We start from the raw sequence: 15,209 nt of genomic DNA on the forward strand, positions 1-15,209 counted from the left end.
CTGCGTGGGGCCATGGAGACTGTGGTCATGTGACATTGGTTTGGTTAGACAATCATGTGACACATGTGACAAACCAAAATTTGTCACACAAGAAATACTTGTTCATAAAAATACAAGTAGTGAGCTGAATTAGTACCATTTATCCAAAATCTTACTGAAGTAAATGTAACAGAGTAAATTGTAACGTCCACCTCTAGCCTAGCAAAGAAACTGTCAACTGTGCTCATGTGAATCACCTGGAAGGTTACGTCAAAGTGGTTAGTTGCCATGGAGATGTGAATTACTTTATTTTTTGTCTTCTTTTTTTATACCTGACATACTGTTTGGGGCAAATACCTTATTTAAATGTCACACAAATAAAAATACAAATATTTTTTGTCTAAACTTGACGGACCCTAAACAAACAAAAAAAAAGTAAATATTTTGGTGATTCAGAGTTTGTGTACACTGAGTATGTTCTGTGTCAAATATGAACACCAATGTGAATTAAAAAAAATAAATAAATAAATACAGTAAAAGTGGACCTAATTTGTGACCTGACAACAATGTCGGTGCTTCATGTGAATGGCTTAGTCAGTCGGTGCAGTCAGCTTGTATCACGTATCAACACAGGCGTGGTCATGGATGTTTTTAGCCCAAACAATAGCGTTATCGAGATCCTGCTACGTACAATGACATCGGAACACAACAACAGCACCCCTTGCTCAGCCTAATTTCGTTAGCGGAGAGCAGTCAACACCTAAACAAATGACAGAAGACTATCTGCTGGAAATCTGGGCCAGATGATCATCCAATGATAAGGTATACAAAAAAAATGCATCAATTTGATTGGGTTGCAGGTAAGATAAGAGGGAAGACACACCTTGGACAGGTTGCTAGTTAATTGCCCAGGGGTCGGCAACCTGCGGCTCTGGAGCCATATGTGGCTCCCTGTGGATCTCTAAAAATAAATTAGTACAAATTAATTTTGTAAGTAACTATATAATGTCAAAAAACAAAAAAAGAATTAACACAAAATGCCCACAAATTTGCCCCAAAAAGTCAGAAAATTGATTTAAATTGGTTTGGAAATTTTCATTTTACGATTAGTTTTTGAACATTTTCTTTCCTGACTTTTCTCAAATAAATTGTCTGACTTTTTTGGGGCAATTTTGTGGTAATTGTCAGGATTTCTTTTTTATTTTTTATTTTATAGTCACTTTTTAAACGTTTTCTTTTTTGCCTTTTTTAATTAATTTTTTTGTCTTTATTAAATAGTTAATTTTCTGACATTTTGGCAATTTCATGGACATTTTATGGTGAGTTTGTGCTTTTCCTTTTCCTTTTTGGACATTTTATGATCACATTTTGGAAATTTTTAGGTAATTTTTAAAACGTTTTCTTTTACCATTTGTCTCTCCTTTTCTGACAACTTAAAATTTTGTACTCTGATTTTTTTGTTGTATATTTAATTATTCTTTATATATATATATATATATATATATATATCATTAATTTATTTAAAGGAAAGAAAAAATTCAAAAAGTAACCATAAAATAAAAATTGCCAAAAATGTCAGAAATTGATGGGGGAAAATGGAAAAATAAAAATAAAATAATAATAATAATAATGGGGAAAAAAGCCATAAAATGTCCAAAAAAAGAAGAGGCAGAAAATTACCATATGCTCATAAAATTGCCCAAAATGTCACAAATTTGACAGAAAGACAGAAAATCTAAAAATGTATGACAAATGAATCATGAAAAATATCATAATAATAATAATTATTATTATTATTCATATATCCATATGATTATGATTATTATTATTATTATTATAGAAAAGTAATTAATAAAAGAACAAGAAGAAGAATATGGAAGACAAGAAAATAAATCTCTACGTATTGGATGCTGCATATTTTTCTGTAATGGTGCAGCTCTATATTAGCTCTTGGTCCCTCAGCACATTAAACTAACACTCACACAGTTTTTTTCATCACAATCAATGTTCAAACGTTTTGCGGCTCCAGACAGATTTTTGTGTGTGTTATTTATTTGGCCTAAAACATCTCTTTTGACAGGAAAGGTTGCTGATGGTCTGAGTCAGAGGAGTGAGTCATGTTGTTTACTCCATAACCACCACATAGTTATGGTCAGTTAATGTATGCACTTCAAGATGTTTTCGTGTCTAAATTTAGAACATGGTCAGTTGACATATGCGGGACTAGGACGTTTTACTACAGTTAAGTAAATACATGTTTGAGTTCAATTGTTACACAAAAAATACTGCTTATGGGTTACTTGACATTGTAGAAACATAATAGGTGACGTAAAGAAACGTCAGGTTACCTTTCCCCCTTGTGCCTAAGATGTGGCTCAAATATCATTTGACGAATGTGATTGAACAAGAGGGCCAAAGTAATTATAATAGTTACATAAGCACCTGATGAACAGGTATTCACTGAAGGTGCAAAAAATGCCTGGATGTACGCTGCATCTTTACTTCCCGTGGAATGCAATGGCCATGTGTACCATGCTTCAATTGCCACATTGGTTGAGAAGAAGAAATGTGGTACAGTACTTTGGAAAACACACAGTAGATACAGTAAAACTTTGAATGAACATAATTTGGATTTAACAGGCAGAAAATAGTGTCCGTTGCACACAAAACGTCCCTTTGTCCAGTAGTTGTCAAAATTTCGTATAGAATTGACCACTGTTGTCACAGTACAGACTCCAGCACTTGGCGGCCATCTTGGAAGGGACAATTAGCTTAGCGATACCGTAGACGTAGCCATATAGTAGCTCAAAATGGATGTCTTATTACCTATTCATATAGTCATTTGTTTACATGTGCGCTGGTCATGTACATAATAGACTGTACTGACTTTGGTACAGTAGGCCTACAGCTGTTTTTTTGTTTTTGTTTTCTTAAAGGAATCCAATCGTAACTGAAAAGAGAATTAACACGCTAACCTCACGACACTTGAAAGCGAAAAACTCTACACCACCCTAGCACCAACACGTGAAGTTTGGATAAACTTAACAACTTTTCAGTTTCAAGCTTTTTTTTTAAATTTACACTTTTTTTTCTTACATTACTTTTACATAATTTTTTGCATACATTACATATGTGAGTCAGATATGCTACGCGCGCTAGTCAACTGCTTAATCTGAATGGGACAATCCCTAAAATATATTTTTAATTGCTAAAAATTTTGTTCTTTCTTGTTTTCAGAATACGTTTAAATATGACTACGAGCAGTCATCCGGACGATGTTTTGCTTTGAGTTGCAAGTGCAAACTTGAGATACACTCTAGGGTGGCAGTGAAAGATAAAATTAGTAAATGTTTTATTTAAAAAATTACTGTCAAATTGAACATAAAATGAAGTAAATAACATCACGTTTTTAAAACAACCACATAGCTTAGCCTCTATTTTGCTAGCCTAATGCTAATACAAACATGGGTCATGATTAGCATCTATGTGGCTATGTGGCTGTTACAAACCTTTACGCAATGGATAGTTTTCTTTATCCTCTGCAAAGAACTACTATATAAAATATATGAGTTCTAGGCAGGACACACCCCACTGCAATATGATTGGGTGTTGTATCCAGACTGGAATGTATGTGTTTAGTATTATTTGGCCTTTATACTGCCTAATGGTGGGCAAGGCATTCTAGCTTTTTGGTATATTTAATTATGGCATTACAAAATGTTTTCATAAAGTATAGTAAGTCTATTTACCATTTAACAGAATCAAATACTAAAACTTAATCTGTGTTCAGCAGTTTCGGGTCTCGACAGGTTGGTATTCAATCTCAAGACGTGGAAGAGACTTTGGGTAATAAGTCACGCGAAACAGGCCCCATCTTGCCTAACTATGTTTGTCTTCTAAGTGTGTGTGTCACGCCAGGAGAAAGAACACTAAACATTTAGTCAATGACTGACAAGCATAGGCTTTGAAAGCATCTTTTTTAATTAATTTGCTAAGAGGGAGGCTGCTCAAACCGTTAAAATGCCTCGCTTTGTTTTTCCAAGATACATTTGTCAATGCTACTTGGAAATAGGGCGTGAGGTTGTAACAGAGCTAAAATAATCTTATTCCATCAGCCAGTGATTACAGCTAAGTGACATGGAGATTCCTGATTGGTCAAAATCCAACTGCAAAAGTATTGAGTCACTATTTACTTTGTCAGTTTAGGGAATCTTTTTACCGCAGCCATTCTGGAAAAAGTAACCAGTAGGGCATATAGTTATAGGAACAGAACAAAACTGGGCATAATGTGCTAGATCTGGGACATTCTACTGTATATTGTTGTCATAGAAATACTATTATAACATTTCTGACGGGTTTTGCATAACACATTCCATGAGGCTTATGTTATAGAGTGCGTAAATTGCAAAATGACAAATATAGGAGTGGCAGAATGAAAGAAGGGATAATTGAGAAATAAAAGTATGCCCTTTTACCAAAAATTCCAGAATGGAGGATTGTCTGTTTACGGCAAATAACTTCCAATCTCTTGGTTCACTAGACAGGGAAATCCTCTTGTTTAAAAAAAAAAAAAAGAGTTGTGAATCCAGGCTGTTCTTAAAGTGTAGTTTGAGGTTTTTCCTGAATCATTCTCCCCCTGGAAACTCTGACAGGGCTTTGCCACACCAAACAACTCAGTCCAGCCACTCTGTGTTGCCAGAGGCGGATAAAGGGGGGAACCCCATCGCATACATACACCTGTGTCTGTAATCCTAAAGATGTAGCTCCGGGTTGAAAGTTTTTTTTCTTTTTCTAAACACACACAAAAAACGAGAGCACTGGCAAGGGCACAGCCCATTTAAGAATAAGGAGCAAAACATATGAAAAGAAGAATCAACCTTTATTGAGATTTTATAATCCCGTCCACCTTTTCCCAATAGCACAGAGAAAACAAACAAACAGGAGTTCAGCTGTGGCCACATAAATATGGATTCACTTGAAGAATTCCAACTTAACAGGAGAAAATATATGTAACGAGGGGAAACAAGGAGCATCTGCCTCACTGTTTTAGAAAGAAAAAATAAAATGGCAACTGGTGGTCTTGGCTATTGCTAACCCTAAAAACAAATCATGAGTTGCAGGAGTGAAATCAGTGCTATGCTGCAGCGTCTCTATCCTCTTTTGTGGAAAAAAACAGCTTTTGTTTTTATTGGTAAGATGAATATGTAAAAAACAAACAAAAACACGGTATGTTAGATATGAAGCTAACCTCTACAGATGGCTACCATAGCCTAGCATAAAGAGCTAGCACACTCCAGGATGTTACCTGTGTAGAGTAAATCTAAACTCACTACACAATTTGTTTAGCAAATGAAAATAAATATGTAAAAGTGTATGCAGTTTGTTTGTGTGAGCCATTTCCAGCTGGTTTCCAAAAATGATGGAAACTGGTGTTTTAATTCATATAAACAAGTAAAACAATGCCAAGTATGATAGCCTGGAAAAAGTAACATTTACAGAGAGCTAGCTTTATTTGTTTCTATGATGTCCTTCCTTAACAGTAGAAGCACAGTATGTATTTATATCTGTAAGATTTTTCTTTTGACACCACAACAGCAAACATTTGTAAGAACGAGCAACATGGGGGAAAAAATAAATCAGTTACTGTTTAAATTGCTGGCAGCCATGTTTGTGGCGCTTATTGAGGAGAGGTTGCAGTCCACCAAGGATTCTTTACCAAACTGTGCCAATACTGACGTCGTTTTAATTATTTGGAAAATGACCGTCTTTTTTGGCACGTCAGTTTGGTAAGGGAAGGATACCAAAGTAGTAGAAGTAGGATACCAAATATACACTAGTCAGAAAAAGTTAAGGATATTGAAATTTTAAGTTGAACCTAAAATGCACTTTAACTCTCCACTGTTGTGAATTTGGAGTTGTGCAAAAAGTAAGGAAACATTGAACAGCTGGACGTGTGCATTCAAAAGGTTAGAGAAGGTGAAATTAAATTTGCTGTAGAAGTTATGGTGCATTTTAAATTCATTTGAGTTCCACCTGAAAGCCCAACATCCCTATTTTTTTCTGAGTAGTGTTAGTGTCTTGACTGAGAGAGGAGACTGAATACACATCTATGTGATGAAGACTACGGCTGTGCGTTCACATCTCATTCACACTCATAATCATCATTATTATTATTATTACATGTTGCTTTCATTTGCTCTAATCTAACCCTCAAAATAATACAGTCTTCAGAGTGGGGAGGGGTCACTTGTGTCGCTTATGGCAAAACACAGGTGACCCCTCGCCTTTTTCCTCAATATTCTTTGTCGTCTCGTCTCTCTTGACAGCTCGGCTAGCGGATGGCCTTGACGGGGCTCTTGAAGCTTGAAGCCGCTTGCAGCTGCAGCTGGTAGGCCATTGGGTGGATCTTGAACCCGTAGAGCCTGAAGAGGGAGGAGAGTGACAAACGTCTGAGTATTGGACGAGCTAACGCCAAGTCACGTGAATAAAATGCGCCGAATAAAAGCTTCAAACAAAACTGACGGGGAAAAAAAGACTAAAATTGATTGGGCGCTTCAAACTGTGAAGCGCATTATATTTAATGGTAATGTTATTCTAAATGGGACTATTTAAAAAAAATAATTCAAACCAATGTTCCATCTAAGCTGCGCATGTGAGCACTTTCACAGTTGTTCATACATTGACACGCACTCACCGCTGACCAGACGCTGCAGGCCTGCATAGACCACTGCATTCAGGACGTCCAAATATGGGCGTAGTTTACGTGCTTCTTTAATAAGGCTCTTTCATGTGTTTCAGAGGTCAGGTGACTGGAAATTTGCGTGTTTTATTAAATGACATATTTCCATTATTTATTAGTGGAAAATGTGCATAGAGATTTAATTATGTTTAAAATGGCCTGTGTACTAAAACAACAAGTAAAACTAGGGCAGATTTTATTCTGTGTTGAAATGTGAACCTTTTTGTGTGCTCTTTCGTTCCTCCACCTGTTATTTACATTATTTATGCTTTTCGACAGCAGGTAAACGGCTGAGAGGTGACGTCACTTAACTAACCTTGGGACAAACTGATTGGCAGGTCTCTTGGGCCGGTTCTCGGGATGAACCATGAACAGCATGTGGGGGAAGCCGGTGCCGAAGTAGGCTCCGTCTGTGTGGTGGTGCCTGGAGGACTTGGGTGTGTACACATCCATGCATTTAGGGCAGTAGAGCTTGACCATGGCCTCTCCTGGGATGTCTGACAGGCCTGTTGGAGGACGCCAGACAAAGAAAAGCGGAAATATGACTGCATGTGTTCGACATGTGATAAGGTCACGCTGCTATTAAAACAATTCCTGACTGCCTATTTTTTACAATCGATTATTCCTTTTTTATTTTGCATTCAAGTGTGTAAGAAAATTTTTCCCCCCCTGATTACTGTTTAGTGTTTGCTAACGAATGATTATTGTTTATTTCGTATTGTTTAGTGATTAAAAAAGGGAGATTGATGTTGTAATCATTCATCTTTTTGAAAGTGATTCAGTTACAGGTTCAGTTGTCGATTTCCAAAGTAAAAACAGATGTCTGCAAATTTTGATTAAACACAAAAGATTTCATGAAGGACTACAAATATCAGTGAATAATTACTGTTGAGAGGCTGAAATTAGAGCATTTGGTCAATTTTAAGTTTAAAAAAAGGCCTAGAAACGATTACTTGATTATTAAAATTGTCGATTAAATTGATAATCAATTACTCTTAGATACAATCTGACAGCTCTGCAGTATTGCCACAATATTGCTAATATAAAATATGAAAACATTATTTGTGTGTGTTTTAACTTTTTTTTTCCTTCTTTAATACAGGGCACCGTTTTTACTAGGAGCACAGTAATCGCTAATCTGAAATTTTAGGGGCACAAGTAGAAAATTTAGAGGCACAAATGAATCGCAAAGTAAATATTCACAATTCCACTTATTTTCACTATATTACTGATAAATGGACAGATATGTGGAGCAGAATTTTGTCAGCAACAAAATTTTTTCAAGAATTAAAAAAAAAAAAAAATCAGCAAATTTATTGTCACTAGTGGCGCAATGGATCACAAAAGTCACGGTTCGGATCAGCAAAAAAATAAATAAATACATAAATAGTACTTTGTCTTCATTTATTTTGTAAAAATGTGTTTCCCCATTAAAAAAAAAAAATCAATTCAAAATGTCTAGTATAGCAATTTAGGATTTAGGAATACAACTTTAAAGTGCAATATGAAGGAGAAACATTCTTATTTTATACATAGTCCATGTGTAAAATAAAGTACTAATGGCTTAAACGTGCGTTCCTACAATCTAAACGGCTATGTTTGACATTTAAAGTTGAATGTTTTTTTTTAATGGGCAAAAGTGTTTTATAAAATAAATGAAGACAAATTTATATATATATTAATTATTTATTTTTAATAATGAAAAGACCTCAAAGTGCAATTTAAGGCACATTCCCTTCCTTTAAACATGGAGAGTGAATTACAAAGTACCCTTGGTCCAGAATATTGAAAAAGAATTCAAGTAAGCCAGGTACCAGACATCAAACTCATTTACAGCTACCAGCCACAGGCACGCGTTGGTAATGCTAACAGCTAGTTGCTAGCCACCTACGGCGTCTTACACTTCATAGAATGACGGCATATTTAATTAGCGGTATCTTATCGTCCGAAATTAGCGATTGAATATGAGTTCGGGATCGCGTTGTGTTGATGTTGGTCGCAATCAAAACTACCAATGCCCAAAGGGGAAGGGAAGTCAAGCTAGCCATGACGACCCGGCGTGGGCCACTGTCAAAAAGTCTACTAAAGCTATTTGCATTGCTGTCAATGTATTATTTGGCAAACTTTATTTTTAAGTTACCCTGAGTTACGTTGAGTATGTTTCAGCTTCCTTGACATGTCAGAATGGGGTCTACTGTGAATGCCCACTTTTTTCCTCCACACCCATGCAAAAGTAGAGGTAAAATCTGTCAAACTTTAGGGGGAAATGTCCCCCATTTATGGGCAGTTTGGGGCCTTGGGGTGTATTTGATTTCAGGATTTTTGTTATTATCACACTAAGTGCACAATGTAGTTCATCACGCACAGTTCATAAACTTGAAATATGTTATTTCAGTACCAACGATCCACGTATATTCACTAAAATGTTGCCACATATTTGCATTTAAAAAAAATTTTTAATTACATAAAAAAAAATCAGCAATCATCTGAAATGGTCTCATTTCCATATACTCACTCATTTATTTTGTTTACTCACCAATGGGAAGCATAGTCTGATTCTCACAATAGACACGAGGACAGTAGCCAAAGTCACCCTGTTGATACTTCTCCAACTAACACAAAAAAGAAAATTGACAGAAGCAACATTATAGTCAAATAGCAGAACTCTGTATGCAAAAACATTACAAAAGCCATTATCAGAACCCATTTGGTCTATCGCTCACTTCCTCACAGTTAATGTTTACTCAGAGCCGTCCATCCCGCATGCTTTTAATAACGTTCCATCTCACTGAGATGGACAGAATGGAAAAGTGGGCTTGGAGTGGTGGATTTCGCCGCCGTAGCATCGGTACCTACCATCTGCGCAATGCCTCGGTTGGTGAGGATGTAGCGTGCGTGGATGAGGCCGTACAGCATCTCAGCTGCCTGCTCGATCAGGTCGCTCTGGTTGGGATTGTCCTCCAGCTCCTCATCTGCAGACACGTTGATAGTTAGAATTGTCAAGAGTTTTTTTTTTTTCCTGTGCTCATGAATACATTTTTGAGTCTGTCAAATACAGTCCATTAAATGCATACTGATGTGACAGTATTATAAGTACAATCCATTCATATTGTAACATCATGTATCAACATGTAACATGTGTTGTGCTTCCGGTCACGTTGGCGCAGCACGTCTGCGACATGGGCTCCGTGGAAAGCTGCAGTTCTTTTAACCTTTTCCTTATTTAACTTTTACTTTTTAACTTTTTTAAATTATGAGCCACTTGCTCAACCTGACCGCGAGTTACAGCACACGTCGGGGCTCCGAACGGAGCCTAATCTACTCATGGCGTGTGTAAACAAAAGAACAAAGGAAAGGATGGCTTTGTTGTCCTACATCAGAGACGCGCTCTGGGCCCTCCGCTCAACAGGCGACACACCACCCCCCGACCTGCCGGAGGAGATTCGGCGAGCAGACCCGGGGAAACGCCGCCGGAGGAGAGGACAGCGAGGTGGAGCACGCCAAAGGCTCCGGAGGAGAGGATGCAGACCAGCGCTGCCTTCCTTGCTGCTCGGCAATGTGAGGTCCTTAAAGAGCAAGCTGGATGAGCTGAGGAGCCTCACCTCAGCCTGCCGCGAGCACCGGGACGCCTGCGCCATGGTGTTCACGGAGACATGGCTCCACAGCGACATCCCAGACTCTTTGTGTGAGATCGAGGGATTCTCACTCATTCGCGCCGACAGGACTGAGGCGTCGGGAAAAAGCAGAGGTGGGGGCGTCTGTATTTACATTAACGACAACTGGTGTCGGAATTACGCGGTGCGGCAGATCACCTGCACCCCCGACGTGGAGCTTCTCTGCTTGAGTCTGAGGCCGGGATACCTGCCGAGGGAGTTTGGAAACATTTTCCTCTGCGCCGTGTAAGTTCCGCCCAGCGGGAACGCCACCAGCGCCGCCGCCTTCATCTCCGACTGCGTTCAACAACAACTGCAACGGTGCCCGGAGGCCCCGGTTTTCATCTTAGGAGACCTCAACCACTGCAAATTGGAGCTGTCTCTCCCGGGTTTTCATCAGTATGTAAAATGTGTAACAAGGGGAGACAGAGTCCTGGACAAATGCTTTGGGAACGCGAAGAACGCATATGTGGGTAGAGCCCGCCGCCCCCCCTCTCCAACTCAGACCACAACACAATTCACCTCATCCCAACCTACAAAACAGCTCTCAAACGCAGCAAACCACAGAGAAAGACTGTTACAATCTGGTCTCATGACAGCATTTGAGACCCTTAAAGGATGTTTCCTATGCACGGAGTGGAATATCTTTCATGGGCTGGATGTGGATACTGCTGCTGTGACTGTAACTGACTATATTCAATTCTGTGTGGACAATATCATACCAACAAAGGAAATAACTGTTTACCCCAACAACAAACCGTACATTACTAAGGAGGTTAAAAACTCTATTAACCGCAAAAAAAGGGCATTTAAGAACCAGGACAGAGCCCAGCTCAAACTGGTTCAAAAAGAACTCAAACACATGCTTAAAAAAGCAAAAAGGAAGCACAAAGAGACTATAGAACAACACTTTGCTGCCAACAACTCCAAGAAAATGTGGGACACCATGAGGAGGATCACCAACTTGACTCCTCCTCAAAAAGGTCTCAGCACCCTAAATGACCTCCAGAAGGCAAGGGAGCTGAATGACTTTTATTTAAGATTCGAAACCCAGGACTTCTCCTCTGAATGTGGGGAGGTCCTGAGGTCCATTTCAGTGAATGAGCAGGACTCAAGGCTGGTGATTCATCCCCATGACGTCCAATCTGCTTTTAGGTCTGTCTGCACAAAAAAGGCCTCAGGACCGGATGGGATATCTGCCCTTCTGCTAAAATCCTGTGCAGAGGAGCTCACAGCGGCATGGCAGCCCATCTTCCAGAGATCTGTGGACTCACACTCCATTCCCAGTCTCTGGAAAAAATCAGTAATCACCCCGGTTCCTAAAAAACAATGTCCTGTGGTCAATAATGACTTCAGGCCTGTGGCTCTAACTTCCATTGTCATGAAAAGTGTTCCGAGAGGCTGATGATGACTCGGCTCAGGGGGCAGGTGGATGCACACTTAGACTCCCTTCAGTTTTCCTACAAGCGGGGTCGCGGCACTGACGATGCTATCAACAGCATCACACATCTGGTCAGCAAACACCTAGACGGCCCGAAAGCTTATGCACGTGTGTTGTTCGTTGACTTTAGCTCAGCGTTCAACACAATGCAGCCGCACCTGCTTTGGGGTAAACTGAAGGAGATGAATGTGAACCCGTACATCTCGAGGCGGTATCACGCCTTCCTGACACAGCGCACACAGCAAGTCAGGGTCAACAGCTCCCTCTCGGAACCCAGATTGATAAGCACAGGCGCCCCACAGGGCTGCGTCAGCTCCCCGGTCCTCTTCACGTTGTACACAAATGATTGTGTGACATCACACCCAGAGAACTTTATCATTAAGTTCTCTGATGACACAGCTATCGTCAGCTTGCTGCAGGCCGGCGGTAGCCCACTGGACTATTTCTCAGAAATAGAGAAATTTGTCCAGTGGTGTGACCGGAATCATCTTGTGCTCAATGTGGGGAAGACAGAGGAGGTGATATTTGATCCAAAAACTGTTGGTGACCACAGGCCAGTCGTCATTAAAAACAACCACATCAGCCAGGTGGGTTCATACAGGTATCTGGGGGTCCACATCGACAACACACTCAGCTGGAGGGTACATGTTGGAAGTCTCTGCTCCAAACTCCAACAGCGTCTCTATTTCCTACGCAGACTTAGGGTCTATGGAGTGGAACAGAGGATCATGCTGTTGTTCTACCGGGCTGCATTGGAAAGTATCATCAGATACGGCATTGCGGCCTGGTACAGCAACCTGACTGTGCAGTCAAGGTCACAGATTGCCGGTCTGGTGCGGACTGCCATGAAGATCATGGGGGTCAGGAATCATCCTTCCCTACAGATGCTTTATGAGCGGTCCGTCACCAGACTGGCAAAGAAAATTATTACTGACCCGACTCACATTCTGCATCATGAGTTCCAGCTACTGCCTTCCGGCAGGAGATTCAGGGCCCTCAGAACCAGGCTGAACCGCTACAAGAACTCATTCCTGCCGACATCCATCAAACTGCTTAACAACCGACATTAACCCAGTGCAATAAGATATATGGTGCAATGTTGTGTGTGTGTAATATATATATAGGAGTGTGTGTGTGTGTATATGGGTGTGTGCAGTCCTCGTGTATGTACTTCTCTACACATGTACACTTCTGTGAAGACTTCTGGGAAGTCTTCTACTTATTGCTGTACTTCTTATTTATTTAATTTTAATTTTATCTCTTTCTATTCTGTTGTTTTCTCTTTACTGTAAACTGCAGCTGGACGGAGTCCAGGAAAAAGTTCCCCACGGGGAAAATAAAAGTATATCGTATCGTATCGTATCGTAACAGAACACAACATACTGTGAGTTTTTATTAAAAAAAGGTAAGCATTAAACACCTGGTTCAAGGTCCAGAATCATGTCTAGAGCCTGGCGGTAGTGGGGAACTTGCTCGTTGAGGCCCGTCAAGTTGAACTTGTCTTGGATATAGTCTTCATCCACCTGCCAATCAAGTACACAAGTACTTTTAACTGAGGCATATAACGTAGTTTACATAATTCTATTTTCATTGTATGTGTCACATAAATAGTCAATTTGCAGTCAAGTAACATTGAATTCCAGCAATGTTTCAAATGTTTAGTATTATACGAGTTATATTATATATTCTCTGCATCATCCAGCATTTGTTTGGGAGTGATGTAAGCAGTATTAATTATATGACAAATCAGGGTCGCACCACATTACATTTAAGGCCATGGTCAAATCATCTAATTGAAAAAGAATCGTACCTCGCAGAAAAATTCATTCCCCCTTAATCCACAGAACCAGGAGATCCATGACACTTCCTCTGAACTGCTCATCTCTGAAGACCTGCAAGTGTAAGTATTTTATACGCATTGTTATGGTTTTCAAATGTATGGGTGTACATTGCAATGAAGGAACAGAAATGTGGTCGAATTAAAAACGGGTAAGATGTTGTTTCAGGAAGGAATGCTGACGAGCTCAGGCTTGAGGCTAGCCTAACTTGACAAGTTACAGCTATGTTTTAGCCATTGTAATAAACAACTCGCTATTGTAATTAAGAAACAATATACCCTGAGGTCCAGTGAAAATTGATTTGAGCGTCCGACCTTTTATTTATAACGAGGTTCAACACTGCAGTCTTATTTTATTTTTTTTATAGCCAGCGTTAGCTTGTCATGCTAATACGAACTAGCAACAGTGCACAATCAATATGGCGCATCGTTGACGTCCTCGGAAGAGCTTTAGTCATTTCCGTTCATGTGTGAAAGTACGTTTCTCGGGTCAGATAAGTAACAATTTGTGAGCTTACCCAGTTTTGTACTTTTTATAGCAGCTGGAAAATGCGACAGCTCAAAACAACGTAACAAGCTATCGGGTTTAAATAAAATGGACACCGGCTCCCAGTACAGGAGGTTATTCCTGTACTTCCGGCGCAGATTGAGCACTGCTGCCACATGATGGCGAGTTCGAGTACTACATTTTTTAAAAGGAAGATCATACTGTCTTCTTTTTTTTTTATTGCTTTATTTAACGAATTGAAATCAAAAGCCAAACATTAAGCAAACAATCAACATCATAGTACACAACAATCTCACAATAACAGTAAAGGAAAAGGGGAAAAAAGGAAAAAGGAAAAACAAAATGCCAGGGGTCTTAAACTAAGAAATATTAAAAACACCAAAATGAGAAAGTAGTGATGGACTGTAAATATACCTCTATAAAAATAGAAAAAAAGGTATATAGGCATATAATATTATTTTTCAAATGAATTGCCAAAGTTTAAAAAAAAACATTCGGTAAGGAAAGCTTAAATTTAAAAAAATAATAATAAATAAATAAATTTGCAAATGTCTTGCCATAGATTGCGAGCATAAGAACATTTCCAAAACAGATGTACAAGAGTCTCTGATTGGGAGCCACAAAAGGAGCAGTTCAGATCCATATCATAACCAAATTTTACAAAAAAGGATTTCACAGGAAAACAGCGATGAAAATTTTTGAAAGACACTTCCTTTACCTTGTTCACTAAAAAGAATTTCTGAGGCAGTGTCCAATTTTTTTCCCAACATATATTCTTTACACGACAGTTCCAGTATGATATTGCAGGTGACGCAGACACAATATCAGATTGGAAAAAAGCAGATCGGATGCGATTGTTTTTATGACAGGAAGGTTTGAAACATAATCTACCAATTGGTGATTCAGTGATATCAGCGATGGGAGTGTCAGATACAACACCAATGTGACCCCTATACAGCATTAATACACCAGAAGAAATAGCATAAAAAACTACAGCAAATTGTTTAGGCGTCATAGGCATCAGAAAGTGTAGAAGAAATTCCTCATAAGTA

General features: G+C 39.2%; 1 protein-coding gene and 1 long non-coding RNA gene across 2 annotated transcripts; one reads left to right on the plus strand and one right to left on the minus strand.

Annotated features, from left to right (window-relative positions):
• Nucleotides 1-652: 652 nt before the first annotated feature.
• Nucleotides 653-7,323, plus strand: LOC144037598 (uncharacterized). Its single transcript, XR_013288976.1, has 3 exons — nucleotides 653-801; nucleotides 6,306-6,367; nucleotides 7,057-7,323. It is a non-coding gene; the product is annotated as an uncharacterized LOC144037598 (long non-coding RNA).
• Nucleotides 4,838-14,311, minus strand: csnk2b (casein kinase 2, beta polypeptide). The gene is made up of 7 exons (XM_077549175.1): nucleotides 14,168-14,311; nucleotides 13,623-13,704; nucleotides 13,233-13,335; nucleotides 9,575-9,690; nucleotides 9,255-9,330; nucleotides 7,035-7,224; nucleotides 4,838-6,401 (listed from the first exon to the last, which is right to left on the minus strand). Exons 2-7 carry the CDS (start codon nucleotides 13,692-13,694, stop codon nucleotides 6,311-6,313), a joined length of 648 nt encoding a protein of 215 aa, XP_077405301.1. The 5' UTR covers nucleotides 13,695-13,704; nucleotides 14,168-14,311; the 3' UTR covers nucleotides 4,838-6,310.
• Nucleotides 14,312-15,209: the final 898 nt, after the last annotated feature.

This window comes from Vanacampus margaritifer, chromosome 17 (genome assembly GCF_051991255.1).
Source record: "Vanacampus margaritifer isolate UIUO_Vmar chromosome 17, RoL_Vmar_1.0, whole genome shotgun sequence".
NCBI lineage: Eukaryota > Metazoa > Chordata > Actinopteri > Syngnathiformes > Syngnathidae > Vanacampus > Vanacampus margaritifer.